Genomic DNA, 26,607 nt, shown 5'->3' on the forward strand with positions numbered 1-26,607 from the left:
GTGTGGTGTGTCATACATTAGGTAGGTGTATATTTGTTCATTATTTTTATATTTCCTATCCAACTCATTCTTCCTCTTGCTGTTTATAGCCACTGTGACCAATTTACAGACCTGAATCATTTCTTCACTCCTATAAACCCACAAACTTACGGTGACACATATTTAAATATGCTTTTATTTTTTATTGCCGATCCTTTAGTTGACACGCAGAGGCCTTCACATGGGCCCAGCTTAGAGTGTTCCGCCTTCTGTTCTAGTTGAGCTGTGAGTGTGACGTTGTGTGGTCTTCAGGTGACACTGTGGGTCTGCTCCGTGGGGGAGACGCCCTCGGACCTGGACCTGGGCCTGTGTCTGAGCCTGAGCCTGAACCTGGATCTGGACCTGTGTCTGAGCCTGGGTACAGACCCACACAGGAGCCTTTGTTTCAGCAGCTCATCCAGTGCTTCCAGGCAGCAGATATGGTCAAAGCTGTAAGCTGCCATGTGCCGCTTCTAATAATCCAGTCATATGAGCAGTTCCTGACTTTGTTGTGAACCTAACATTAGCTCCATTGTTGTCTGTGCTGTCATGAGTTCGTCTTTTGCCTGTTTTTGAATTAGAATAACTGGATTGAAGGAGAAACCATTTGGTGTCTGACGTTTTGATCCGGTTGAGGTAGTGTCACACGGAGACGGTGGTCCCCGTGTGTCTGAGCAGATATTGGTCCGTGTGTGTGTGTGTGTGTGTGTGTGTGTGTGTGTGTGTGTGTGTGTGTGTGTGTGTGTGTGTGTGTGTGTGTGTGTGTGTGTGTGTGTGTGTATAATCCATCAGCGTGACCCTGCAGCCTGTTACACAACAGCACCAGGTACACGCGTGTTTTGTAAACCGCACACAAGACCTGTGACGACGGCTTCAAACACTTATTATTTACACTTATTACACGGCTCGGCCTCAACCAAAACACACACTGCCCTCGTCAGTGTGTCTGTCAGACTGAGGCCCAGTAGCATTAACCTTACATCTACTACGTGGTTCGTCTCAGACGGGAATGAGCTCATTTCTCTCCTTTTTGCATCTGCGTCCAGTTTAAAACCACAGCTTTAAATAGAATAGTGGTTTTACTGGATGCCTCATGTTTTATCTGGAGTCATTCATGCAGGAAGACATGATCCTGACTCTGATGCTTCAATTACTACTAATGTGTTTAGCAGACTCCAGAAGTGAAACCACTGTATGAAGCTTCCAAAACCTCCCAAAATAACCAAAGATAACGAGTCAGCGTTTTTAGGCCCAGTGTTTGTGGTCGGGCTCAGTGGAGTCCAAACGAAATGAATGAATGTATAGAATCCATCTCTCCTCATTATTATTAGACACGGTTGCAAATTGGTGGAGTTTGTCCTTTTTCCTGATGATCTGATTAATTGTGTTACAGATAAACGTGTGGAGCTGGGACTTTTCCAGGGTTGTGGATGAAAACCTGTGATTTGTTAGCAGTTAAAGCCTAAGTCACAATGTCTTTGCATTGTTCTGTGTCATGAGCAGCGGGTCTGAACTTCAAAGGCCGTTGATCAGGTTACATAAATGTCTGCAGGCTGTTTGTTTCCAGGTTGACGTGGGACCTGCTCAAGGTTTAACCCCAAGGTCAAAGCTGGTACATGAGGGATAGTTTTTCATTACATGCTTGTAAACACACGTGGTGTCGGGATTTAACCACCACTGCAGCACTTCTCCCCCTTCTTCACTTTTATGGATAAAACGGTTAGTTTCACGACTGTTCCACCACAGCACATTTTATCTGTGTACACACGAGGCAATATTCTGTCCATTCGTCAAATAACGTCCATTAAACATGAGCCCAATGCAGCTTTCGCTTAATGTGAGCTGAATGAATAAAACCACTGGTGCTAATAATACCTTTTTGATGGATCCCTTTATGGAGGATGAATTGAATTAGTAGACAGACAAATGGAGGTGCTGGTTTCTGTTTCATTTTGAGGGACTCAGAACGTTTGAACCCCCGTGACAGTGTTTCCTTTTCAGACGTGCCGTTTTTAAAAAATCACACGAAATCAAGTCTCCTCCATTAGTCGCTTATTGATTCATTGGAAATTCTTGCTGAAACCAAACGGACCTCAGATAGTCGAGGGAGCATTTCTGCTTTGATTGAAGAGCAGTGCAGACACGTCTTCCGTTTGTTGCTATCTGGGCCCATCGTCCTGATGCTGCTGGAGGCCGCCCCTGCGTCTTTATCAACATGGACTCATCACAACTCCTACTTGTTGACTGCCGACGGTCACTGCTGCACTGGGGGAATCACATGTGCAAACACGCTTCCAGTGGCTGTGGCCCAGATGTGCTGGGCATGATAAGCGCCCTGCAGGTTTATCAGCGCCTCAGCAGCTGGGTGCGGTCCCACCGATGCCTGCAGAGTGTGACCCATGTCAACCTTTACTGGGGTCTTCTACTATTAAGACCATCCAGACCCCTGGTGGCTCTGTAGCGCCCTCTATGGGACTGATTTATGGATCTTTTATTATTGTGATTGAGCAGTCAACATGTTGGATGGAGAAATGCAATGTTGCCTCCTCCGGCTGTGCTGTATCTGTGCAGCGGTGACTTCTAACCACAGCCTTAATCCCTGCTCTGACAGAACTATAATCACAGTGAACACAGCAGAGATTGTGCGTGTAATTAAGTGTGTGGAGCTGATGATGTGACACCGTGGCTACAGAGCGTAGGCAACAGAAAAGGAGAGTAAAGTCGTACGAGGAGACTGGGCTCTCTGCACTGGTGTCACTGGTTAATTCCCAGTTAATGCACCACCTCGTCCTTCCGCCTGCGTCCCGTTCAGGGCTTCTGCTTCCTGCTCTGTCGCGGTGGAGCCTGTAAAGGTCGCGGCTCAGCAGAGGAGTGGAAATGCCAGCGCTCCGTCCTCAGCAGCCTTTGTTTGGACCGTCTCCACTGCCTCCTCGCCCCGGGTCACGCTTGGACCCGACCTTAATGAGGTTTACAGGTTGTTTTCTTCCAAATTGTCCGGTTGCCTAGTTATTAAATTCCTCCTTGCTCAGCTCATTGGAGAAGCAATGCTCGGTCAGCGATGTTGTTGTGTTCTTTTGCTTTGTTGTTCTGTTTGCAAACATTACATTGTGATTTTGTTTTCCTAAATCAATTTTCCAGCGTCCTTGGCCTTTTAAAAACTGCACTTTGGAGCCTTGTAAAACCTTGTGGACAGATTTTGTGTTAATCACTAATGTCTAGTATTAAATGTGCAGTGATTCAAGTGGAAGCTTGTTCTGTGTCAAAACTCAGAACACACTGTCTTGAATGATTTATGAAGTCTGGAACAGGAAACGAGAGGCGGAAATGATGAGTCTTTATATTTGTCTTGAATCAGTTAGTTCAAATCAGACGTTCATGACAAAGTGTGTGACCATTGTTAAATTAAATCATGAGGCTTGTTTGATTTGTGAGGAGCTTAAATGCTTGTGATCAGGGTATAAAACTGTAATTCAGTATTTATTTTACCTTGTTAACATCAGGTTTTTATACTACTGGATTTTGTGATTACATGAAGCCACGTGATACGCAGAGGCTCATATCCTGTGTGTGTGTGTGTGTGTGGGGGGGGCAGAGCTTTGCCTCCTCATTTCCGCTCTTCCATGTATTTCCTGTTCTCCCCAGACTCCAGAAGGTTCTGCAGGCTCCACTTTTAACGTGGGAACCCGTTAACTCACTGTTATCTCAGTGATACTGAGCCGGCTGCTCTCAAAGATGCTAAAAAGACAGAGGAAATGTTTTTATCTGCGGCGGGAAGGAAACGGCGTCATGTCTGCCTGCTTTGTTTTGCCCCCCAGCTTTATTTCCAGGACAGAAGCCGCCATATTTGAAAGTATTTTTAGAGCGTTTGAAGTTGGACAGAGATGTGGTGATGCTGCGAGGCCTGAGGCCGACCCTGGAAACGGGACACATGGATGTGTCTTCATCCTGCGTTTGTGTGTTTGCTGTTGGATGCTGAGTGAAGCCGTGTGTGATGTGAGTCGGGCTGTGGTGAAGAACGGCTGACGCTGCACACGAGCCTCTTTTCTCCTCTCTTCCTCATCAGCTGACACAGTGACCCGGGTTCACTTCACCCGTCCCGTAACCCGCCCGCATCACGCTCCATCGCTGGTGCCTTTTAAAGGTGCTGTCTCGGGCAGTTTAAGTGTCCTGTCTGCTCCTTCGATGCTGCTAACGCCTGGACGCAGACCAGCAGTCGATGGAGTAAATACACAAACATCCTCGGCTCATCAATACATTGACAAACACAAGCCTTTAGCGTCTACGGACGGTGCTGCTTCACTGTCGCATTTCTGTCTTTATTCTTAGGCGGTTTCACACATAGATATGTGAATTATAGTTGTGCTCTGCCCCATGGTGATAAGTGCTTAGGTTTAGGTTCAGCTTTATACAGTAGGTGTGTGTGAAAACAGTGAAAGCACCTTGGAGGTGGAAAAGCAGCAGAAAGCCATTAGTGAAGAAAAACAAGAGGCGCGTTGTCACTTCAGCACTTCCTCCCGTTTGTTGTTGTGATTTACACAAACGCTCACATTTACACCACTGAAACCCCCCAACACACACACACACTGTAACTGTACTACATGTACACAAACACACATCAGGGAACAGCAGCCACAGCTGGTGGCGAATATTAACAAAACCACAGACACATAAAAAGTCTGAGTGCGTTTTATTGTTAATTCCTGCTACTCAATAACTTTAAGGAGCTGTTTTAAGGACAGTTTTATGTTAGAAACTGTAAAGACATCAAACAGAATCAAGGAAAGACTGTAGTAAATGTAGTTTAATAGAAGGAAGTAACTCATTGATAGGAGCAGGAGCCTCCACATTTTCACTGACTGCTTTAGATTTGGTCAGTTTGAGTTGTTTTCATAAGTAATTATTAAGTTCCTCTTTCCAGCAGTTTCTGGGCTACGTGTCACAAACCCACTCAAAGCCTCTGTTTCTCCGTATCTTCATGTATCTTCTCATCTTGAGCAGTTTCCTTCTCCGCCATGAGGCGTTCACTGACGCCGTGTAAATGTTGCCCCGTCTCTGACAGCCGGATAATTACAGCTTCAGTAGCGGGGGTCAAGTGCCCCAGTGAAGGGGGGGGGGGGTGCTAATTGAAGCGTGTCCATGGTTACCAGCACAGCTGGGGGCTACGGCCGAGGGCCGGTTACCGTGGTGATGTGTTCAGGTCCCCTGTATTTGTGGACTCTCCCCCCATTCTTTTTGTCCTGCTCCCCGTTTCCCATCCACTGACACATCGTCTTCGTCCCAGTCTTTTTCTTCGTCTTCATCTCTGTCTCTTTCTCTCATGACCTCAGATGACGTGGTTCTCGCTAACACACCACCTCTCACTAAATGTAAACTCTGGCTCGTTTTGGACTTTTTTCACCTCTCGTTGTCACTTTTCCATTATTTTTGTCTTACTTTCTGCTCTTTGACACACATTTATCTCGTGTTTTTGTTCCTTTGAACGCTGCTCTTTTCTCACTCCTCATTCTGTGCAGTCACTCGTAACCTCCACACTTTGACTTCTAGTTGCCTGTTAGTAATTCATCTCAGTTAAAACCCACTTCTTCTTCCTCACTCACTCATTCATCCTCTATTTTAGCATCAGTGCCTTTTTCTTCTCGCTCATTAACCTGGGATTAACAAAGGCCCTAAACCTAAAGAGTGTGGACGAAGCCTCTCTTTTCCCACGGGTCATAAATGTACCACGTCCTCCCAGTCCCTGCCTCCGTTCCCACGTCCACCCACGTACTCCTGCTCTGTGCTGTTCTGGGTGACGGATCTTACGCCGTCCTGTGAACAGTGTGCTCTTATTATCTAGGTGACCTGCTTGAACCGAAGTCAACACAGTCAGACACAAACATGAGCCTTGGCCTTTACACCGAGACGCGCTCTGACTTGGCTCATGAAGCAGGTCAAACTCCTGTTTTCATGCTGATCCGGAGGCTGATGTTGAAACGGACTGACGCCGGTCACACAGGGTCATGGAGCGTTTCTCTGTACATTTATTTCCGGCACCATGGAGCCATGACACATTCAATTTACCATTATTTTAAATGACGTGTGGAGATTAACACTCGATTCCCCTCAGCTTCAGAGAGAATTCTACATGAATCACAACCTGCTTATTTTCCCCTTCAGCCTGACTCAGTCTAACAATGTACCACATTTAAAATGGGGAAGATTAGCTGGGACTTACTGTGAAGAACTGTTGTCTGAAGCATGTTAAGCCAATTAAACTGCTTGAATTTGAGCTGAGGGATGTTTGCTCAGGTCCAGTTGTAACAGTAGTTACTACTAGTTGAGGGTGAGAACCTGAGTAACGCGGCTTTGTTTCCAGTGTTTCCTGGTCGTCTGAGCCCAGTAGTTCATTTAACCAAGCAGGAGTCTTGTGACGTCGTCGTTCTGACGGGGCTGAACTCTGCACTGACGCCGCCTCTGACCCACATTCACTCCCTTTAAATCACCTGCCTGAAGGCTTTTTCTTCATGCCTTTCATTTCTGTCTCTGCCCAGAAAGGCTTGTGTCATTTCCTGAATCAGGACCGACCTGGGTCCGACTGGTTTTAACACAGTCGACCGGCGTTCCAACCAGTTCATCCTCCACAGAGCACACGTGAAGCAGTTGAATCAGTGGCTGGGACACGTCAGGTCAACTTCCTATTCTCACCACTTGAGTCATGTGTTAGAGCTGCTGGAGTGTTTCCTGTGTTTGTTGTCCAATCAGCTGCTTTAATCCATCTGTCCAGTCTTGTCCTCTGCCTCCTCTCCTGTCCACTAATCTCTTAATGGCATCGCAGGGCATCGCTGTGTGCCGGGCTCCCTGTCTGACGGGCCCTGGCCCGGTTCCCGTCTGCGCTTTTAGAGTGGGTGAAGTGATCCGCTTGGTTCACCTGTCAAAACATAACGTGCTTAACTGTCAGCAGTAAGAGCACTGGGAGCTTTTGATGTTTTCATCTCACAATGAAAGAAAGCACAGTGAGTAACCTCCATGTTTGTTGCCAGTAGATTTTCATTGTTCGTCGTCTGCCTGCTCAGAGTCCGTCCCATCTAAAAGGGTTTGAGCATTTAACCCCCGTCTGCCTCCCATGTCCAGCTCCTCGCTGTGCGATTAGCTGAGCCTGGATAATGAACTGTCTGACGCTGATGCCACATTCCTGACCCACTGATGCCAGATCTATTTGTCTTGAAGCAGCAAACTGTGTATGTGTGACTAAGTGACCTTATCTTCTACTGAATAGAAAACACAGCGTGGTCTGAAACCTGTGAATAAATAACCAGAATGAACAAGCAGGGAAGTTTGGACACCAGAGTCCGGAGACGAGCCAAACAAGAGGTAGCTGAACTTTCTTTTTCAAGTTTTCAGCTGATTAAGATCTTGGGGAATCAATACTGCAACACTGGAGGCAAAGTGAACCCTGCTGCTGTAACTGGACCCCGGTCGTCCCCTAATTGCTCTCTGTGACAGTGCAGGAGCGTGTACGAGTTTGGCTCCAGGTCTGGATGGATTTCAATCTGGCTCCAACTTTAGCTGCACGCTGCATCACAGGTAGCTGTCGATGCACCACAAACACAATTATAAAGCCATGACATGTTGCTATTTCAGGGTCAGAGAGATTTTAATGCTGCCTCACTCCGGAGCTCCCGGCAGTGGTCAAATCACACGTATCTGCATCCACCCTGTTCCACTTCCTGGTTTGGTTTCACAGCAAAGTTCAGGTCAGAATGACAGGCCAGGTCTCTGGCGCAGGAAGTGTTTCTGCTGGAGAGGTCAAAGGTCATGGTTCTGACGGGGAAGGGTGTGTGTCACGGTCACACCAAACAGCTGTGTCAGATGGGTGTGTCATTCATATGCTCATGGGCACAACAGTAGCTCTTTAACTGATTCATGACCAAGGCTGTAACAGGGCATTTTACATTCCTGGGCCCGATTGGATGTTTGCACAGGTACGAACGAGTTGAGCTCAGTCTGGCAGATGTGGGAGGAGCGGACGGAAAGTCGTAACTTTTGTGTGCGTGTGTGTGTGTGAGTGAGACAGTCCAAGGTCAGAGGATTCATCACTCAGACATGAGGCTGGGTTCCCTCATCCTGCTCCCACTGCTCATCCTTCCTCTCAGTCCATTTTCCTGCTTCCTTCAGTTGGCTCCGCCCCCACACAGCTGGCTTTCTGTTGTGTATTGTGTTTTTCTTTAAACACCAATTTGTTTTGTATTTGTTTTGTTACCGTTTTAATTCTCTTCATCCATGATTGAAATCTTTGTAACTAAAAAAGTCACTTAGTGTGTGAGGAGAGAAGTTGGTTCATGACACAAGTCCGTGTGTTGTGTGTGTTGTGTGCAGGTGTGTGGTGTGTGTGTTGTGTGCAGGTGTGTTGTTGTGTGCAGGCTTTATTCCTCTGCCTGGGTCAGGGTGACCTTGGTGGCGTTCAGGCTATTGATGTAAAGGATGCTGACTGGGAGCACTGAGCTGAACTGGGGGAGGGAGAGGCCGGCTGCAGCATTAAAGTGCAGAGAACCTGCAGCGAACAGACGCGACCTGAGAGATGCCTGCGTCTCATGAGCCCTGCTTCACATGCAGGACATTCTGCAGTAGAAGCACCGGGTGTTTAAGACTTGCGCGTTGTGTTGTTTCTGAAACAAGCAGCCAATACCACAACAAGCTGCGTCTGTGCTGGTGTTATGTGCTGTCTCCATGTGGAGCTGCAGGAGCGACTCCACGCTGCTGCTGCTGGATGTGATCTCAGCCGAACGCACTCGTTGGTCTCTTCTGCCCCACAGTGGCAGCCTCTCGCTCTTTACCACAGGACACGTGTTCGCTCCCCTTCTCACTCTTCAGTCTCTGCTTATTCAGGCTTTTATTTCTTTAATTTCAAGTTTTTAATTTACACACATTTACTAAAGTGCAGTTTCCATATTTAGATTTACTACTTTGTTACTTTTCCATCGCTGTAGTATTTTACTTAACAGGTCCTCAACACAAAGCATTCTGGGTATTGTAGCCCTGGACTAAGAGCTGGTTTCAGGATCACATCTCCATTACCTCATGTTATCTGGTTTTATTAATGATCAAGAAACGTGTAATAAAAATGCATCAGTGTCATCGTGAAAGGATTATGTCCTTCTCAGATAACTGTTCTCTGGTGATCAGTGAGTGAAGTGAATGGAATGTGGCCTGGCGCTGGGCTTCATCCGAGGTCCGCCTGCTGAGCTTGTGTATTGTTTTGTGCGGGTGTTGCTAGGACTGACGCGCCGGTGGCTTTTCAGGGCTTCTCTGCGAGGTGACAGTAACTCTGAGACGCTCCGCGCTGTCGTCTGAATGCAATGCCACCGTCAACAGACACGTCCTGAGATAGCTGCTGCATTTCACAGCCAGGAAGCGTTGCTCACCCATGGCAACGCAGCAAACACCAGCCACTGTATTCACATCCTTTTATATGAATTCATCAAGTGACTGATGTGCTGAAGTAGAAATACACATGCACAGGAAGACGAGCATGAGGGTATCTCCCATGTGGTTTCCTTCACAGTCAGAGGAAACCATATATTTATACACACGCAACACGTTTCCGTCCTTTAGTCCCATCTCATCTATTTACTGGTCTCGAACGGCTGAGCTCCAGCTACAGTCTGGTCGCTTGTTTCAGGGGAAAGGAATTCACTGTTGGTGTGAGAGGCTGGATGAGAGAGGGAGGGGTGATGCGTCTGAATGGGGAAAGGACTCTGGAGGTTCTAGCTGCGCTGCTGGAACGTGAAGAGATGCTGAGGAGAGCATGAGAGCGAAGTGACGGGAACCGAAGGAACCTGCTCGTTCTGCCTCCAGTGAAGGCTCTGGTTCCGTGGACGTTTCTGGGCTTTGAGGTAGACGTGATGGACTTTCTAGCGGAGCCTGGGGTGTTCATGCCCGTCCTGGTGGTGACGCTTCACTTCCTGACCGCTGCAGGAGTCTGGTTTTACCGCCGCCGTCAGCGTGGCCTCGTGTTTGGTGGGTACTTTCTCTTCTTCTGGAGGAAACAGGGAGACGGTTTATCTTTCTGCAGCTCCATGTGCTTCCTGTTTTAGCTCCACCTCATCTACCACATCATTTCTGTAGTATTCATGTTTTCTGTTTTAGTGTGTGGCTTTTCACCGGCTTCATCTCCTGGTGCTGCTTTTATGCTGCAGGTCTTTTATTGCTGTATCTCGTCTACGTCTCTTATGACTCAGAGGTGCTGAATCTTCCATATTTGGCGCTTTTGCAGAGAAAGGCTGTTGTGTGTCACAGACTTTTGAATCTGTATTCACATGCTTGTAATTGGACCTGGAGCCTTGGGTCTGTGCTTACGTGGCCTTGTTTTTATAGCTACGTTCTCTCCACTGAACAAGGAGCTTCTGTGGGCGCTGCTCGGTCCAGTCCTGTGTCCAATCATTCACACTTAATGGTAAACACCTCCGGATTTCTGCAGCAGTAAACAAATCCTAGTGAGCTTGTGTTGTTACACAAACATTCATTGTGTTACCATTTTGACATGATGTGTATACTGACCTTTAATCCTTACTGTTATGTGCAGTGTTTAGATTAGTGCAGCTTCAACTATCGGTGGAAAAACGGAGCTAAATTGTCGTCATGGCACTAGATAAGGCGCTCAGTTCAGGACATGTGCCTAATTTTATCTGAACGCAATGATTGAACGCTCAGATTCATCAGGGGAAAAAATATCCGCTCTGACATAACAACCTGGATCAATACAGCTGATGGGTCCTGAGAGGGCTGCTGCAGCCGCGTGGTGATGGTGAGGGTTTAGGATGTGGCTCAGGTGCCGTGTGTTGAAGGTGAGTCCATCATTGAACGGTTTTAGGTCCGTGTCCATGTGAAGCAGAGCTGAGGTGTGTGTCCAGGCCCTCGCGTTGTCTCTACAGTACTAGTTGATGTGTGGTGTCGCAGGAAACTGGTCCTGTCACAGTGGGAGACCAAGCGTAACACGGCGTGCAGCATGTTTCTCATTTAGTGGTTTACTTGGCAGATGAGTTGTGGTGGCGGTTGAACTGACGAAAGCTGTTTTTCTCTCTTGCATGTGACCATACTGTGTGGCTCATTTGTGTGTAGGCTCAAGGTGGTGTTGGACTTAAATGAAAAAAGCAAGTGAAGGTCTGATGTCGTTATTTAGACGTGGGTCGTTATTGAAACCAGACTTTGTCTCCCTGGTTTTGCTGTTGCTGGGTTGAACTCTTATTCCTGTGTGGCCACAGGAAGGCAGATTGAATCTGATCTTAATCTGGTCACGTGGTGTGTGTGTGTGTGTGTGTGTGTGTGTGTGTGTGTGTGTGTGTGTGTGTCTGGTTAGTGTGTAATTGGGACACATTAGCTCTAATTAGAGAGAAAGAAAGTTCAGATATTTAGGATTTAAAACAACTTGAATGTTACTGAAAAAGTCTCCATGAACTATTAGAAGAGCTGGTGTGAATTTGTTCTGCTTTATTAATATTCAGTCTTGAGTTCAGTCATGGAATCGAAGCACAGAGGCGGGTGCCAGACTCCGAGTGTGACCAGAGGACAAATGACCCGTGGGTGCCAGTCTGGGAAACTGAAAGGGAAAGTGGAAAAGAGAAAGGAGCTGATGAATTCAGTGATGAGGGATCGGAGGACACATGGAAACATCCCTCCCACTACAATTGAATCAGAGACAGACACCAGAGCACCGGAAGACGAGGCATAAGAGGGAGAGAGTGGGAGAGATTAGAGGTGGTAACAGGAGCGAGCGAGCGAGGGAGGGAGGGATAAGCATGCTGGGTATTAGAGTCGTAAGCTCCGTCTGGTGCCGTTAGTGTCGACGGTGTCGCAGAGAAACGAGCAGGAGAGTTTCACTGATGGAGCAAGAAGGCGACGGAGGAAGAGACGGAGCAGAGATGGAGGCGATGGAGTGACTGTGTGGAGGGAGCAGAAGAGGAGAGAGAGGAGCTGCCACTGAGAGAGAGAGAGAGAGAGAGAGACACACACACACACACACACACACACACACACACACACACACACACACACACACACACACACACCTGCTGAGCTGCACTCAGGTCCTTTTCCCTTCCTGGATGTGTCACAGGACGGCGGCCTCTTGCTCCTTACTTCCACACAGCTGATTCGTGTTTTTGTTGTTGTTCTTTTACACGACTGCGTTGGTGCGGTCTCTGAGCTATTTTCAGAGGCGGCACTGAACAAGTCTGCAGTGAAGAGAGTTAGGTTTGTCTGAAAGCAAGTGGACGGACCCTCGTCTCCAGCAGCTCCTTCCCGTCCGCTGTGTCTGGCTCTGTTTACGGCCCCAGCTCCTCATCCTCACCTGCGACGCATGCGGTGATCAGCCGGGTCGGGCCGAGTCCAACTCTCCAATCAGCATTGTAGCGAGGAAGCAGATGTCCCTGCAGCTCTGCAGAGGCTCCGTCAGCGGCAGCCTGAGGACAGAGCGTCTGCTGTGGCATGAAGGAGTGGGGAGGTAAAAGCTTGCTCTGAGAGGGAGGGAGGGAGGGCGGCTGCTCGCACTGAGGGAGGAGCTGACTGTGACACACACACACACACACACACACTCGCACACGTGGGAGGGAGCGGGCCGGTGTGCAGAGGCCAACATGGCAGCGACCGAGGGACTGGATCCACAGGGACGTTGAACCCAGCGACACACTGGCTCTGCTGCCGCGGATCGCTTTCGCTTTTGGATCGGCGGAGGCAGCGTGTGCCACAGACTCGCGGCTCCCAGCTCTGATTATCAGCCTCCGGCCCTGGATTATGCCGCCGTGATTGGAGGCACCTGTGGATTATGTGGCCCGACTACAGGAACGAGGGCCACCTCAACGCTCACCTGTACTCGCTCATGTGCTGCGCAGGTCAGTCGCTGGCTTGTTTACGTGCTGCCGAGTCCGCTCGCCTGCGGCAGCACGTGCTCCGCTGCCTGTGTGCACGGTTCCTGTTTGAGGACGGTGTGGTGACAGCGTGTGGGCTCTGCTGATCAGTGTGGTTGTGAGGTCAAAGGGTGAGACCTGCTGTCGTGGTGCAGCTGTGAACAAAGGGCTCCTCTGTGGGAGCAGTGCTGTTCACTGGCTGTCACTCACGTTGCTCCACTGCGCGTCTGTAAACACGGTCCGAGTGTGATTTACAGCCTAATTGGCTCACGCAGATGAACCTGTAGCTTTACAGACATGTTGGTGTGTCAGGTATGTATGTGAGCTAGTAATGGGAACGCTGGAGGACTTCCTCTGGCCAAACTGGCTGAGCTCATCAGGCAGGTTTAGGAAACGAGGCGTGTTTCTGTGGTGAAACTATTTTGCAAGTTCATGTTGAAATCTCTGTTTGCCTGGGGGCTGTGTGTGTGTGTGTGTGTGTGTGTGTGTGTGTGTGTGTGTGTGTGTGTGTGTGTGTGTGTGTGTGTGTGTGTGTGTGTGTGTGTGTGTGTGTGTGTGTGTGTGTGTGTGTGTGTGTGTGTGTGTGTGTGTGTGTGTGTGTGTGTGTGTGCGCAGCAGTGTTGAGACTGACCTTGCGTTTTATCCACTTGAGATATTTTACTTAATGTATAAGTGGAAATCCTTTCATCTCTTGGAACCAGACGGTTAAAGGTGTCGGAGCTCCGTGGAACTCTGGTGTGTGTGAGACGCAGCTAAAGGAGGAAGTGAGACCTCACTGCTGTCCCTCGTGGCCTCTACCTGTCAGCTGATAAACAACACAGGATGGTGCCTCAAATTTCCCACGACGATTAAACCTAACATAGCGGTAACTACAGTAACAACACTGTAAACACAGCGCCTGACTGATGATGTCATAGCCACATGTCATTCAACGGGATGTTAGACTTCCAACCAGCAGGAAGGTGCCTCTTTGAGGAAAAGCGGGTCTGTGTTTTGTCCCAGACGGAGGCTGGATGGAAGCGAGGCTCCGTGGCTGATGTGTCGGGGGGGAGATAACGGATAAGAATGTCTCAGCATCAGGCTCTATTCGTGGCCGCCTGCCTCAGTCCTCTGGCCTGCAGCTGGAGGCAATAAACATGCAGGCATTTACTGCTTTATTATACTGGAATCAGCTGTGTTCCTGCTTGGGATTCCAGATATGAAGGTTCTTATCAGCTGAGTGGTGATCTATAAAGTTAAAGAGCTTTGCCTGTGTCTCAGATCTACAGGTGTTGTTTGTGTTTGCCTTTTTGTTTGAGTCGAGTTGAGTGAGAACAGCACATTATCTGTAGAAACACTCGCACGTCACTAGCTTTTAATCAGCATAATTAACCTGCGGCTTCTGTTTGTTTCCTCAGATGAGCGGGATCGAGTGCAGAAGAAAACGTTCACAAAGTGGATCAACAAGCATCTGATCAAGGTATAGCATCTGTTAGCATTAGGCTAGCTTTACCTATGTCTGTTCTCCATCCACTGAGTCCAGATTGTGTGGTGACATAAGTGCCACACAGTGCTCTGCACTGTTGCATCAATAAATGCACATCTGTTACATCAGAGTAGCTGCAGTCAAAGCTGCATGATTCACATCTAGACTGATTTTAATGGAGCTAATGAAACTTTAGCATTGATTTATTATCACCTGCAGCTACTTACAGTAGAGCAGAGCAGTGTTTCTTGGAGCTCTTGCTGCAGGTCAGACAGCCGCCGACATGTCTGCGTGCAGGTGAGGCACAGTGCTGTATGTACAGTACGTCATGAGCCTGACACACACAGAATGTAGAGTATTTCTGTCACATGACCTGGGAGGAAAGCGTCTGCCTGACCCCATAACTCTGAGCAACTGTTGACACGGAGCCCAGCGTGTGGATGTAACCGTATATCAGCCAGCTCTGCAAATGTAGGTCAGAGATGAAGAGTGAGCACAGGCGACGGTTGGTCAAGGCTGAAGATATCCTACAAGGGCTTTGGGCGATTGTGCAGTAAAGGAAAAAAGACAGGTTATGTAGTGTTAGAGCTTTCTAGCTTTATAAGAAGATACAAGGCTGAGAGGAAACAGGAGTGGAACAACACATGGAAGGAGAAAACATCCTGCTGAATTATTTACTGGATTCAAAAGTGTTGCAAAAGTTCCAGAATGAGCTCCAACGCTGCTGCGTCATGGTCTGACTCTGAGCCCGTCCTCTGCTACGACCTCCACCCGCTCAGCTGGGATTCAAAGAAGAAAAACTGAGAGAGAGGACTCAGCAGTAAAAACTGAAGTCATGAGGCGGTAAAGCACCAGGTAAACACAGGCAGGTGCTGTTTGCCTCAGATGCCCGATGACATCATCGCACCGTGTTTGCTCACTGGGTGTCGTGTTTGATGTATTTATGGCTGCTGAGGTGTGTTGGGTGTTAACAGCGATATGGTGCAGACTGCAGCCAGTATAAACATCAGTGGGAACCTACCTGCCGGCGCTCAGTGACGCACGGTGAACCTGCAGCTTGTTGGGACATTCAGGTCCTGAGGCTGCGGATGACGAGGCCGGTGGAGTCACAACATCCTGTGACAGCACTCACAGGACGCTCTGTGGAATAACTGCGTATCTGCCATCGGCCTGAGGGTGGGTGTGTCTGTAAAAGGCCGGCAAATGTTCATACCTTAGACTAGGTATCTTATTGGAAATGACATGATGATAAACGGTGTGTGTTTGTATATATATCATCATCCACTCGTTGAGGAAAAACAAGCTCTGACACACAGACATAATTAGACAAACACGACTCGTGGTTTCCAGGCAGCGTTGGACCTTCTTCCTGTCATCTGATTATTGCTCATCAGCCCCTTCAGTAACATGTGATGTCAGCCAGTAGGATGAGAATCTGACACATACGAGCAAGGTGGAGGAAGAGGAGACTAAGGACGGAGAGGAGGAGCCTGTTATTAGCTGTGGCCTTAATCCTGTAAGAGGAGATTTGCTCCTTTCTTTAGCCTCAGGGCCGCGTTTTACAGCAGATGAAGAAGTGATTGTTTAATACAAACGCCTCAGTAGCTTGAGTCACACTTTCAGGCCTCTCTCATGACGGTCTTGCCCTCTGCTGGTGAAATGTAATGCTGCAGGGGCTGTGCTGAAACTTCAGCAAAACATAGTGTTCAGTAGCTGCATGCTGACAATTCTGCAACAATCCAGAATCACTTTAAATTTGGAAATCACAGGGAAAATGAAGAAGTAGCTGCAGCACAGCTCTGCAGCTCTCTGTGTCTCACTTTGAAGCTAATCAGCCTCTGAATGTTTGGCTCGTCAGGCTGCTGAGTCACAGTTCCAGCAGTGGTGGCCACCAGTAACAACCCCCCCCCCCCCCCCTCTCCTGACGCGACCTCGTTGTTGTCGAGGGAACAGAGACGGGGGTCACAGCTGGAGCCTTGTCTCTGTTGGCACGGCAACCGCTGTCACCAGCCCCGTCGGCCGTGAGCCAATCAGCCTGACAGATGTCAACACAGGGACTGGAGAGTGAAACTAAGCTCCTGTGTGACTCTGGCCCGTCATCCTCCTCATGCACTTTGTTTCCTGTCTTTTAGGTCAGGAAGCACATCACAGACTTGTATGAAGACCTGAGGGATGGACACAACCTAATCTCCCTGCTGGAGGTTCTCTCTGGAGTCACCTTGGTATGTGCTGGATAACAAGCCCACTTTTTCTCCTTTTGCTCCACAGCGCGTTGGCGGTTCTGTAGGCAGCGAGGGTTTAGACAGTCTGCTGACTCTCTGCTTAGAGTCGGAGCTGAGCGACCTGACATTTACACGTCTGCAGTAGAGACTAAGCAACGGTGATGCAGCCGCTACAACACGGGTGGCCTGACTTTGCTCGGCCTCAGCCCTAATGAATGCGGACAGATGGGCCAATATGCAGACAGGTAGACTAACAGAACCAGACTGCTGACGCTGGTCACAACAGTGTCATCACATCATTTCCCTGTCAGTTTCTCTCATGTACATCAGAGTCTGACCTTATTTACAGTACAACAGTCTGACTGAAACCGTCTCGCTCTGCTTAGACACTTTTCGCTGCTGGTAGCAGTTACAGTATTGTACTGTACCACCCCTGTCCTCTTTGTCCACCAGTTCTCATAGTACATCTCCCCCTTCTTCTCTATCTGTCTCCCATTTTCCTCCCTTCTGTTACCATAGCAACAGAAGAGCGGTCCTTCATTGAAAAGGGCATACGCCTCGCGGGCCCCCCCTCTCATCTTGCTCAAAGCGAAGGATGAGGAGGAGGAGGAAGGCGCTCAGGGAGTATGTTCGAATCAGACCCTCTTCTCCTCCACCACTCATCCTGTGACCTCTGACCCCTCGGCTTCACCCTCTGTCCCACAGGTGGAGCTGTGAGGCTGCATGAGAGTGCTGTGTCACCGAGCAACCAGGCTGCACATGAAACTAACACACCGACCCGTTAAACGGATTTCTGTTGGTGGCAGCATCAGAACTCCAGCTTTGATGGTGTTCAACATTTTATTATATAGGTTAATAAATACATATCTGCTGAATATTTAGATTTATAAGCTGCATAAGACACATAGAATCACATTATTAACCTGATGAAATAAAACACTCTTCAAACTGAGTACTAATCATGAGTGTGTGCCTTCATCCTGCACTTTACTCATGTACTTACTTTTAACTGAAACCTCAGCTGGATGTTGAAGTGGGAGAAGTGACATGACATGTGCATCGCTGCACCAGCATGGTTTGAGTCGGGTTTGCTACACAGCTTTAGCATGTCTTTAACTGCTGATGTTGAAGACAGCGCCCCCCAGAGGAACCTCCATGACTTCACTGCATTGTGGATTTAATACAGTTCTTGCTGTCGTGGTTCAATTTAAATTAGTGTCTCACTGTTGTTTCGCTTCCCTGTCTTTGTTTCAGCCCAGAGAAAAGGGGCGAATGAGATTTCATCGACTGCAGAATGTGCAAATAGCGCTGGACTTCCTTAAACAAAGACAGGTGAGCTCACAGGACAACATGTGCTGGATGTACTGTGAACGCCATGGAAGACATTTATTTCAAACTAAATGAAACATTTCGATTTCCAGGTCAAACTAGTGAACATCAGGAATGATGACATCACTGATGGAAACCCCAAACTGACGCTAGGCCTCATCTGGACCATCATCCTTCACTTCCAGGTCTGTGTGCTCATATTCTTTCATAATTCATAATTGATTAGTGAATTCAGTGACACTGTATTGGACAACGAATGAGCCCACAGAGTAACGATGCCTCTAACTGATCACGGGTCACATCTTCACTTCAGTCATTCTGGACTTGAACAGAATAAAAGAAAACAGACTTGATTTCCATGTTGTGCTGCTGGAACATTTGCATCCCGTGTGAACTGTCGGGGTTTGAGCCGTTGCCATGACGAGCTTAGCTCTATTAACTTGTGCAACAGCATAACAGCATTTGAGGTCTCTGTGGAAACTCGTGTTCGACTGTAGATACTGAGGATGACACGGGTTTCCTGATGAGGGATGTGTTGGTCCAGGCTGGTCACATAGGCATGGTTGTGTGCTGCTCTGTGTTCAGTTGCTCCAGTTACATGATATTGTGTTCTGAGGCATCTTGTGTGTGCGCGTGTGTGTGTGTGTGAGTGTGTGAACCACCTCCAGGCAGATCATTGTCAAAAGCTGTCCCAAGGTCACACTCTGGCTTTAGGTTGGCTGCTGGACAGCTCAGAAATAAAGGCTCCAAAACGGACAGCGCGTTCTGCCCGGAGGTGTTCATGTGAAGCCTGCACTTCGTCCACTCTTGAACACAACCCACATCATGTTCAGCTGTGATAACACACATTATATTTGACATCAATGTATCTAAATATTACACTGCTGAATCTGATTGTTTGTCTCTGATTCCTGGACTGGAATAATTTCTCCCAAATGTCCCTGTCTGCCTGTAGGCTGCAGATAAATCATTACACCCAAACTGGGCTGGAGTCGAGCATGATGCAGACTGTATGTTGCAACAAGTCCAGCCTCAACTAAGGGAACTCAGCCTGTGGTGCAACACGCATATTTTATCAGTCATGATCTTTGCTGTGATGCACCTCTTAGCAGACGCCGTCACCTGGTTGCCATGGAAACAGTGCATCACACCCTCTGTGGTTGTTTTGGTGAACATGACTCAGCATGACATTGTGTTACAAGGACACAGATTCAAGCGGACAGCTAAAGATGACCGACAGGACGGGAGCTGAGACTGGCTTCAGGAAAACCTGAAGAAAGAGGCAACGAGGGAGTGAGTTTGAGCAGAAGAGAGGATGTAGGAGTTCAGTGAGTGCAAGAGATGACGACAGCTTTACATTAGCGCTGCAGCGAGGAACTCCATGCGTCCTGTCCCTGCGGCACGTCTCTGCAGTGCTTCAGCAGCGCGTCCACCGGTCGTAGAGTGTTAGCGTCTTAGCGTGAAGCATGCTAGCACCTTAGCACGGTGTCAGCGCAGCGCAGTCAGATGGATGCGATGAAGTCATTTCTGGAAACGAGCCTCCAGGTCTTTGTTAGCAGGATTCTCTAAGTGCAAATGAGTGACTCAGCGCTTTGGCTAAAGATAGGGACGCACTCACTCGTCTATCACTTTTCATCTGGGTCAAAACAGTTACTCACATGTCACTAGCACCTCAAATCACCTGTGAGGTTACACTGTTGTGTTGACTCTTTCGCTGCTGGTTCAGAGCTGCTTCCTAGAGAATGAAGCCTATTTACCCTGGTGGGTTGAATGCAGTGACCTGTTACAGACGCTGCAGTTAAACCTGGTTGTAGTTCCCCCTTCAGCCCACTGAGTGTCACCAGTTCGCTCAGGATGATGGATCGTCCTGATGCCGGTTGGTTCCAGGATCAGGAAGACGTGGCTGCGTTGGACCCTCCCTCTGCTACACTGTGTTCCCTGCGATTGGCCAGTCTAGCTATAGATCAAACTGGGTATTTAATGGTTGGTTTGAGACCATTTAAAAAAATTTGTGAGGTGACCAAATGATTTGTTGGTGGGAGCATCTATAGCTCTTAAATACTAGCTCCAGCTGTGATCGTGTTGTGCTCATTAGGTGATGAGCGTTACCTACAGAGCTGTAGAGCAAAAAAATCACACTGACCCCTGATGTTACTAAGCAACTAACTGATTAAATGACTTCACATTTTCAGTAACGAACCATTATTTTGAATGGTTTATTTTGGCTGGCTGCTGCTGCTTACATGCATTAATATCTGGCAAACCAAAAATATTTATAGTAGCAATAAACGTAACTAAACAAGCTGCGGTTTATATTTTTAATTTAGCATTTCAGATCCGATTTGTGATGCAAGATTAAGTCCCAGAGTAACACGCTTTAACGGACGGCGTGTTCAGACGAGGGTTGCACTCTGATTACCACAGTTCATGATGGCACGCAGCCCCGGTGACGGGATGAAAGCCTCGGGGAGTTGATTAGTGCTTTCCCCTGATTGGTTCGTGCCTTTTTTGTGTGTTTGTGTGCAATGTTCTTTTGTGCTGTTTCTTAATGAGACAATGGGAACTGCCTTGTTTTCCATCACTTGAGAACACTATGGCCTCTTCGCGGTCTCCATCCATATCTGTCTCTTTGAAACACTGGGCAGCTGTTACTTCACTAGCTTTGAGCTCATGTACGTACTGTATGCGTCCCTCATTTCACATTTCACATGTTGGAGATGTGCTGGACTATTATAGTAATAGATGCTTTCTTCACTCCTTCTCCCCTTTCTATTCATAACCTGTGGCTCGATGGGCAGATGGAGATCGAAGGAAATAGATGGCGAGAGCCAGCTTGATCCTGTTTTTCATGTACGCTGCGACGCAACAGCGTGATTTAGATGTGGTCTTTTCTTCGTTCCCGTTGCAGCCTGTCATTCAGACGAGCTTTTGGGTCAAGTACGTGTGTGCATGTGTGTTTGTGGCATCGAAAGCTGCTCACTAGCAGCCGAGCGAGCGAGAGAGAGAGAGAAAGAGAGAGAGGCAGGAGTAACAAGGAAGCAGAGAGGAGGAGGAGGGCCGAGGAGGGAGGGGTGGACTGTGCGAGTGAGAGAACGAGCAGTAGAGCGCGTGAAGCTGCAGCAGCCGGAAGATAAAAGCTTTTCTCTCCCTCCGCCGGCGTCTGCAAGTCAGGGGATAAAGCGGAGCAGTGGAGCCGGGCGAGGCAGAGACTCGCAGGCTGCCTGCTGTCACCGGAGCGCCTGGCTTCCCCTGACGAGCAGGCCTCAGACCCGGACCGGGCTCGCTCAGCTGACCGCGGGACCGCCCAGCGGCGCAGCAGCGCCTCAGAAGCCACACGCTTGCTGTTTGTGCAGCCGCCGCCGTATCAATCGGATCAATGCCTGCCTGTGAGCCGGAGACGCCCTGTGCTCCTGCTCGTGCCCCCTGCGTCTTTTTAAGGGGACAGTGCGGAGCCGCTCGTCCCAACCTCTGCCGCCGTGCTGTGTAGAGTTCAGAACGGCCCTGCGCCGGACGCGGAGGGCTTTTGGCTCGCTTCCAGCAGCACATCTGTATGTGAAATAGGTCTGCTCCAGAACGGGACCAGCGGCTGGAAGAGTCGGTACCCTAGATGTCTCTTACTAATTAGATCTAGTGGATGCGAGGGGGACGAGCAGGACGACAGGCTCCTTGCCTCCAGCCTGCCTGGTTCCTGTCTCGTTGCAGGACGTGGTCTAAATGTCCCCCACCTCGTACAAACTGTGGATCAAGCTGTTGCATCGTCGCACTGCACCACCTGATGAAGGGGAAGCTCGTCTGAGGAACTGGCAGACTGACAGCAGCACACGGGAGCTTTATCAGTGGATAGTACCTGAATACAGTCTCCAGCCAGCTCCGGGAAGTGGGGGACTGAGACGTGAGGCTGCGCTGCATTGGGAGCCAAAGGTGGAGTCTCTCAGCATATGTCTGCCTCCACATTTAGACCAGCACCCTGCTAAGCTGCAACTGCACGTTTCTGGACTGGACTGCGTTCACCCCACAGATATCTGGTCGGATTAAAGACCACAAAGATAAATATAGTGACGCTGTGAATGCACACATGCTGGAATAATTGACAGCACACGAGACGAGGCTCAATGAGCAACACAAGTCGTGGGAAGATGACAAGGAGAAGCATATGGGTGGGAAGCCGATGCTCTCATTGAGGACTGAACAAGCTGTCAGGGTATTGGCTGAGTCTCCCAGCATTCTGTGGCAGCATTGGCTGACTGTTTCCTACCTCTCACCCACAGCCAATCTGGACACGGCTGCCTCGGCAGAAGCAGCCGCTGTGTTACTACGAGGGATATTGATAGGCTCTCCATTAACACTACATCCACTATGAATATGGTGATGGATAGGATTCCTGCAGATCTTACTTCTCTGCCCATGCACTGCAATAACATTAGCACATCATTAATGCATGAGCTCCGATCGCTGCCAGATGATGCCGTAGCTAGAGCTCCTGGATCACAGCAGAACCTGGAAACATCAGTGGCTCTGTGACATTTGGAAGAAGGGATTTGAATGAACTCTAGACGAATGTGGTTGAAAGTCCTGCAGCGTGTGCAAACCCTCGCTCTTTATTTCATGCCTCAGACAGACACGTGGAGAGTGCGAAGCAGCTTAAGAATCACTAATGGCTCCATAGCTCTGGACCGGCACACTCGTCATCCTGCCTAGAGCCTGGTGATTAACCCGACACCTGATTCGAACTGAATTCATTCTCCTCTCTGGGGTTCTGCTGACACAACTGTGTCCTCATGTCCTTGACTGAGGAAACAAAGTGAAACAGCCAACGGCCTGCATATATAGATACGCTGGTTCGCAGCCGGGTCCTTGGAGAGAGACGAGCACAGCAGAGCTGCTTCACTCCCTAAGGAGATGTGAAGGGAAGAGGAACGACAGGTGGAAGCTGTGACAGCGGTGCAGTTACCTTCCCCTCCACTGACTGTCTGGGTTTTCCTCTTTCCTTCTCTGAAAGCTTGTTTGTATTCAAAATGGAGCTGAGTCTGCTCTGAGAAGGAAGCTGTCAGCGGCCTGTCAGCTCGTCGCACCATTTACGCCATATCCATCTCAGACACCTGGAATAAATGTGAAGAATAAGCATCAAATTAGCTTTTACTCTCTGTGCTCTTATTTTTACAAATATCACAGACATGGGGAACTCCATGGGTTGCGTCCGGCCTCCTCGGGAAAGCGACACAAGTGGCGCTCCTCCACTTTCTCCAAAGAAGCGTCTACGTTTTAGACGCAAGCACAAGGACAGGAGGAACAGGAAAAAGGAGGTAGAACAGGGAGAGTGGAAGCAACAGAGCAGCCATGAAAAAAGGGAGCAGGATGAAGATGAGCAGGCAAAAGCCCCACTGCTCGAAACGCTAGACTCAGGTTGTAGCAGCAAACCTAGGACTCTTATCCCAGTGCCTGATTCCCAGTTAGCTCATTCCAAACCTTACCAAGGCAGCAATACTCTCTCCCCGGGTTCCACCACTGCCAGTGTTGGGGGTCTCTTGGGCAGTAGACTACTTGAAGTGTCCCCCAAGCCTAGCCCTGCGTGGAGGGGGGTCTTCTGCTTCCCAGGGGAGGAAGACGCCGTCAGCGCAAACGTAGACGTGTCCAGCATCCCCAGTCAAACCACCAGCACCACCCCAGTAAACACGGCCCCGTCTCTCGGCAGTACCACTCCTGGTGGAGGGAGGGTGTGTCGCGTTAAGGAGAAAGTCCAAGGTGTTCTGGAGAAGCCTTGGATTCTCCGGCAGAGAAGGGAGAAAAAGGGGAGGGTATCCGAAGAGGACCAAGTGGAACCCCAGGAAACCCAGACCCCCGCGGACACGGAGCACAAAGGTGTGGTCCACATCCGAGAGGTCGATGGCAAACTGTGTGTGGTGAGGACAGTGTACCCCAGGGACTATGGCTCTCCAGTGTGGAGGGGCGACGGTGACATGGAGGTACGCGAAGACCCCCCTGCTCCGTCTCCTGGTACAGGCCATGCTCCCAAAGTGCTGCTGCCTGAGGAGGACCGCAGCGAAGGAGGCGGCGCCTCGTCCTCCAACCAGATGCAGCAGGCTGTGGCTGTCAAGGGATTTAAACTGGGCTCCCTGGCCCGAGCCCAGGAGAGGTCCAATCTGCTGGAATCGGGCTACGGCAGCGACCTGCCGCTGACCTCTCCAGAAACAGCGGGCACCACTCCCAGTCAGACGGACTGGGGAGGGCTGACCAGCAGCTCGTCAGAGAGGCTGGACTCCATGATGGAGAGTCCTCAGGCTGCTGGAAGACACCTGCCACAGGTTTGTGACCCATTGTGCACGGTTCTGGACCTTGAAGCAGCCAACCAAGCTCCATGACATAAACCGATGACGGTGGAGTATTCTTCTCTCTACTGATAGGAGAGGAATTAGCAGCTGTGTCTTTGTTGTCATGCATGTTCATGGTTCTACTGCATGTGTCCATTGTTATCAGCTCTGGAAATGCACTAGGCTCATGTCCCCAGAGTCTAATCAGCTCAGCTCAGCCTGGCTCTCCATCCGTTCCCGGCATCCCTCTGTTCTCTGCTCATTTGTCTTCCTTGTCTTCCTGTCTACGACACACATGCTCAGTTACCACTGACGTCTGTTGGACCGTGTGAGCGGCGACGGGACCGAGATGAGGGTCATTTCTCTGAATTACAGGGTTTTCTCGTGGCCCAAACTGGAACCCGCCATTTCCTACCAATATAACAGCTCTGGGCTTTTTGTTCAAAACTGAACTGTGTCACAGAAGGGTGAGACAACAGTGTCATCATTTTCTGAGCAGCCTATGGTCTTAGACCTTACTATTAAAGGTGTTATTTGAGTTATTTATTGAGTTTTTCAGATTCATTAGCTGCATGTCGAGTGATTTGCAGGAGTAAGTGGAGGAACAGAGAGTTTCTGTGCTGACGTACAGCTGTTCACCTCATCCTGAACCTGCAGCACATGACAGCATTTTCCACCTCGGCTTTGGTTTGTCACAGTTTGTCGTCGTTCCCTGCGTGTTGTAAAGGCAGCGTACAGCTGACGTCAGGTTGCCGTATTGATGCTCAGCTACTGCTGACTCATAACCCACAGTACAGTAGAGCTCTGCTTCAAGAGGTTTTCACTGGGCGGCAGTAATCAATGAGCTGCTCTGATGTGTGTTGGGATGTTTTGTGTTGAGCTTAACGTGCAGCTGGTCTTTGTATGTCAGTGTGTGACGCCCTTCTCTGCATAAAGAGGGATTTGAAATGCGCATTTCTCAGTGAGACGACGAAGCCCCGAGGGAATTTGCTCCACACATTTAAATCCTTACTGTGTTCTCGTGCTATCATTTCTGAAGCCATCATCCATCCATCGTCTCTCTCGACCTACCTCCACCTATCCTTCTTTTCTTCGTTAGGCTGGGGGTTTACAGCGAGATGTCACCAATAAAACCATTTATTTTCCTTTTATCTTCCTATCGTGACCTCCCCTCATTGTGTCTCTTCCCCCCATCCTTCGCCCTCCCACCTCCCGCTTACAAACTTCAAAGAGGCCGTGTTCATAACAGAGGTCTGATCCAGAGCCTGGGGGTCTGCTAGTGGCTCCTGGATGTTTGTGGCTGAATCATGGCTGCTACCTGATCTAACCCCAGTCCCTGTGTTGTTGTTAGAGTGCCTTAGCACATACTGGAGTTTAATGCTGCTCTGCATCAGCAGAGGGAGATGTATACAGGATACAGGCTAAGGCAGTAGATGGGAGCAGAAGGGACAGCAGGAAGAATACTGGCAACGATAACAGCAGCCAAGTGCACATCCATCACTCTGCCTTTGTCACCGTGGACTTTTTGCCCTTAAAGAGAGAAAGGAGTCATAGTGGTGCTGGAGCTCGGGATGCAGAGATACAGTAAATCAGCTGTCAGATTAGAGCAAAGCCTGGTTTAGCCCCAGTAAACACGGATAAAAGTGTTTTCAGCGGCTGCATGTAGATTAAAACTAAGGAAGTAGATGGATGAATATGTATGTTTGTGACTGGCATCACCACTGCACAGAACAGCCTACTGAACGAAAACAAAGGGACAGGGGAAGAAGAGTGAACGCTGAAGATGAAAGGACATGGAAAACAAAGCAGACAGATCGAGGTTGGGAAGGGAGGCAGTGGAGATGGAGAGAAGGCGACGCCAGCTGGTTGGGCCACAAGCTAATGAGCAGGAAAGACCTTACACAAATCTAAACGTGATGTCACTGACGATCAGACTAATGACAGGTGGAAGTCAACCTCTGCAGTGAAGGAGCTTCTGCTGATTGATAAGACTGTTTGTGACGAACTCTGCTGGTTTCACTACGAGTGACACCATCTGTCTTCTGACGTCTGCGGACGGAAAGCGTGTCATTCCCAGTTTTAACCCCTCAGTTCCACTGTGTTCCCACCAGATCTCAGAGATCTATGTGAGCGGTGAGTCAGGCGACCTCACGGCCAAAGAGAAGCTGCTGTTATGGAGCCAGCAGGCGACGGAAGGCTACCCCGGCCTCCGCTGTGTCAACTTCACCTCATCCTGGAGCGACGGGCGCATGTTCAACGCTCTGCTGCACAGATACAGGTACAGCAGGACAAGTCACGCTTTCATTCACACACTCGGATGCATCAGGTAACAATCGGTTAAAGTTTAACAGCTCCGTCCCTTCAGAGGCAAACCCGTCCCCTCT

The 26,607-nt window shown here is 49.2% G+C and overlaps 1 protein-coding gene and 1 long non-coding RNA gene across 34 annotated transcripts in view; one reads left to right on the top strand and one right to left on the bottom strand.

Moving 5' to 3' along the window:
• Window positions 1–26,607, top strand: part of macf1a (microtubule actin crosslinking factor 1a) — a 137,059-nt gene that overhangs the window by 42,864 nt on the left and 67,588 nt on the right. For 11 of the 31 annotated variants that reach the window (XM_029166125.3, XM_029166132.3, XM_029166129.3 and 8 more), the window contains exons 1-2: window positions 22,842–24,217; window positions 26,335–26,501. In XM_029166125.3, the coding sequence (XP_029021958.1) occupies window positions 23,090–24,217; window positions 26,335–26,501 (1,295 nt within the window). In that variant the 5' untranslated portion in view covers window positions 22,842–23,089. Of the gene's footprint in view, window positions 1–8,375; window positions 10,015–12,552; window positions 12,885–14,296; window positions 14,359–16,496; window positions 16,587–17,105; window positions 17,292–17,840; window positions 17,919–18,007; window positions 18,101–22,840; window positions 24,218–26,334; window positions 26,502–26,607 lie in introns of those variants that run through there. The other 20 variants (XM_029166138.3, XM_041072996.2, XM_029166148.3 and 17 more) reach the window with 8 other exon arrangements.
• On the bottom strand, window positions 9,448–12,490 carry LOC129604875 (uncharacterized). Of its 3 annotated transcripts, none has more exons than XR_008696179.1 (3): window positions 12,063–12,490; window positions 10,555–11,593; window positions 9,448–10,468 (listed from the first exon to the last, which is right to left on the bottom strand). It is a non-coding gene; the product is annotated as an uncharacterized LOC129604875 (long non-coding RNA). The 3 variants fall into 3 exon arrangements; XR_008696180.1 differs by having other exon boundaries at window positions 9,448–10,033; window positions 10,159–11,593; XR_008696178.1 differs by having other exon boundaries at window positions 9,448–11,593.

The sequence above is a fragment of the Betta splendens genome, chromosome 11 (genome assembly GCF_900634795.4).
Source record: "Betta splendens chromosome 11, fBetSpl5.4, whole genome shotgun sequence".
NCBI classification, from domain to species: Eukaryota; Metazoa; Chordata; class Actinopteri; order Anabantiformes; family Osphronemidae; genus Betta; species Betta splendens.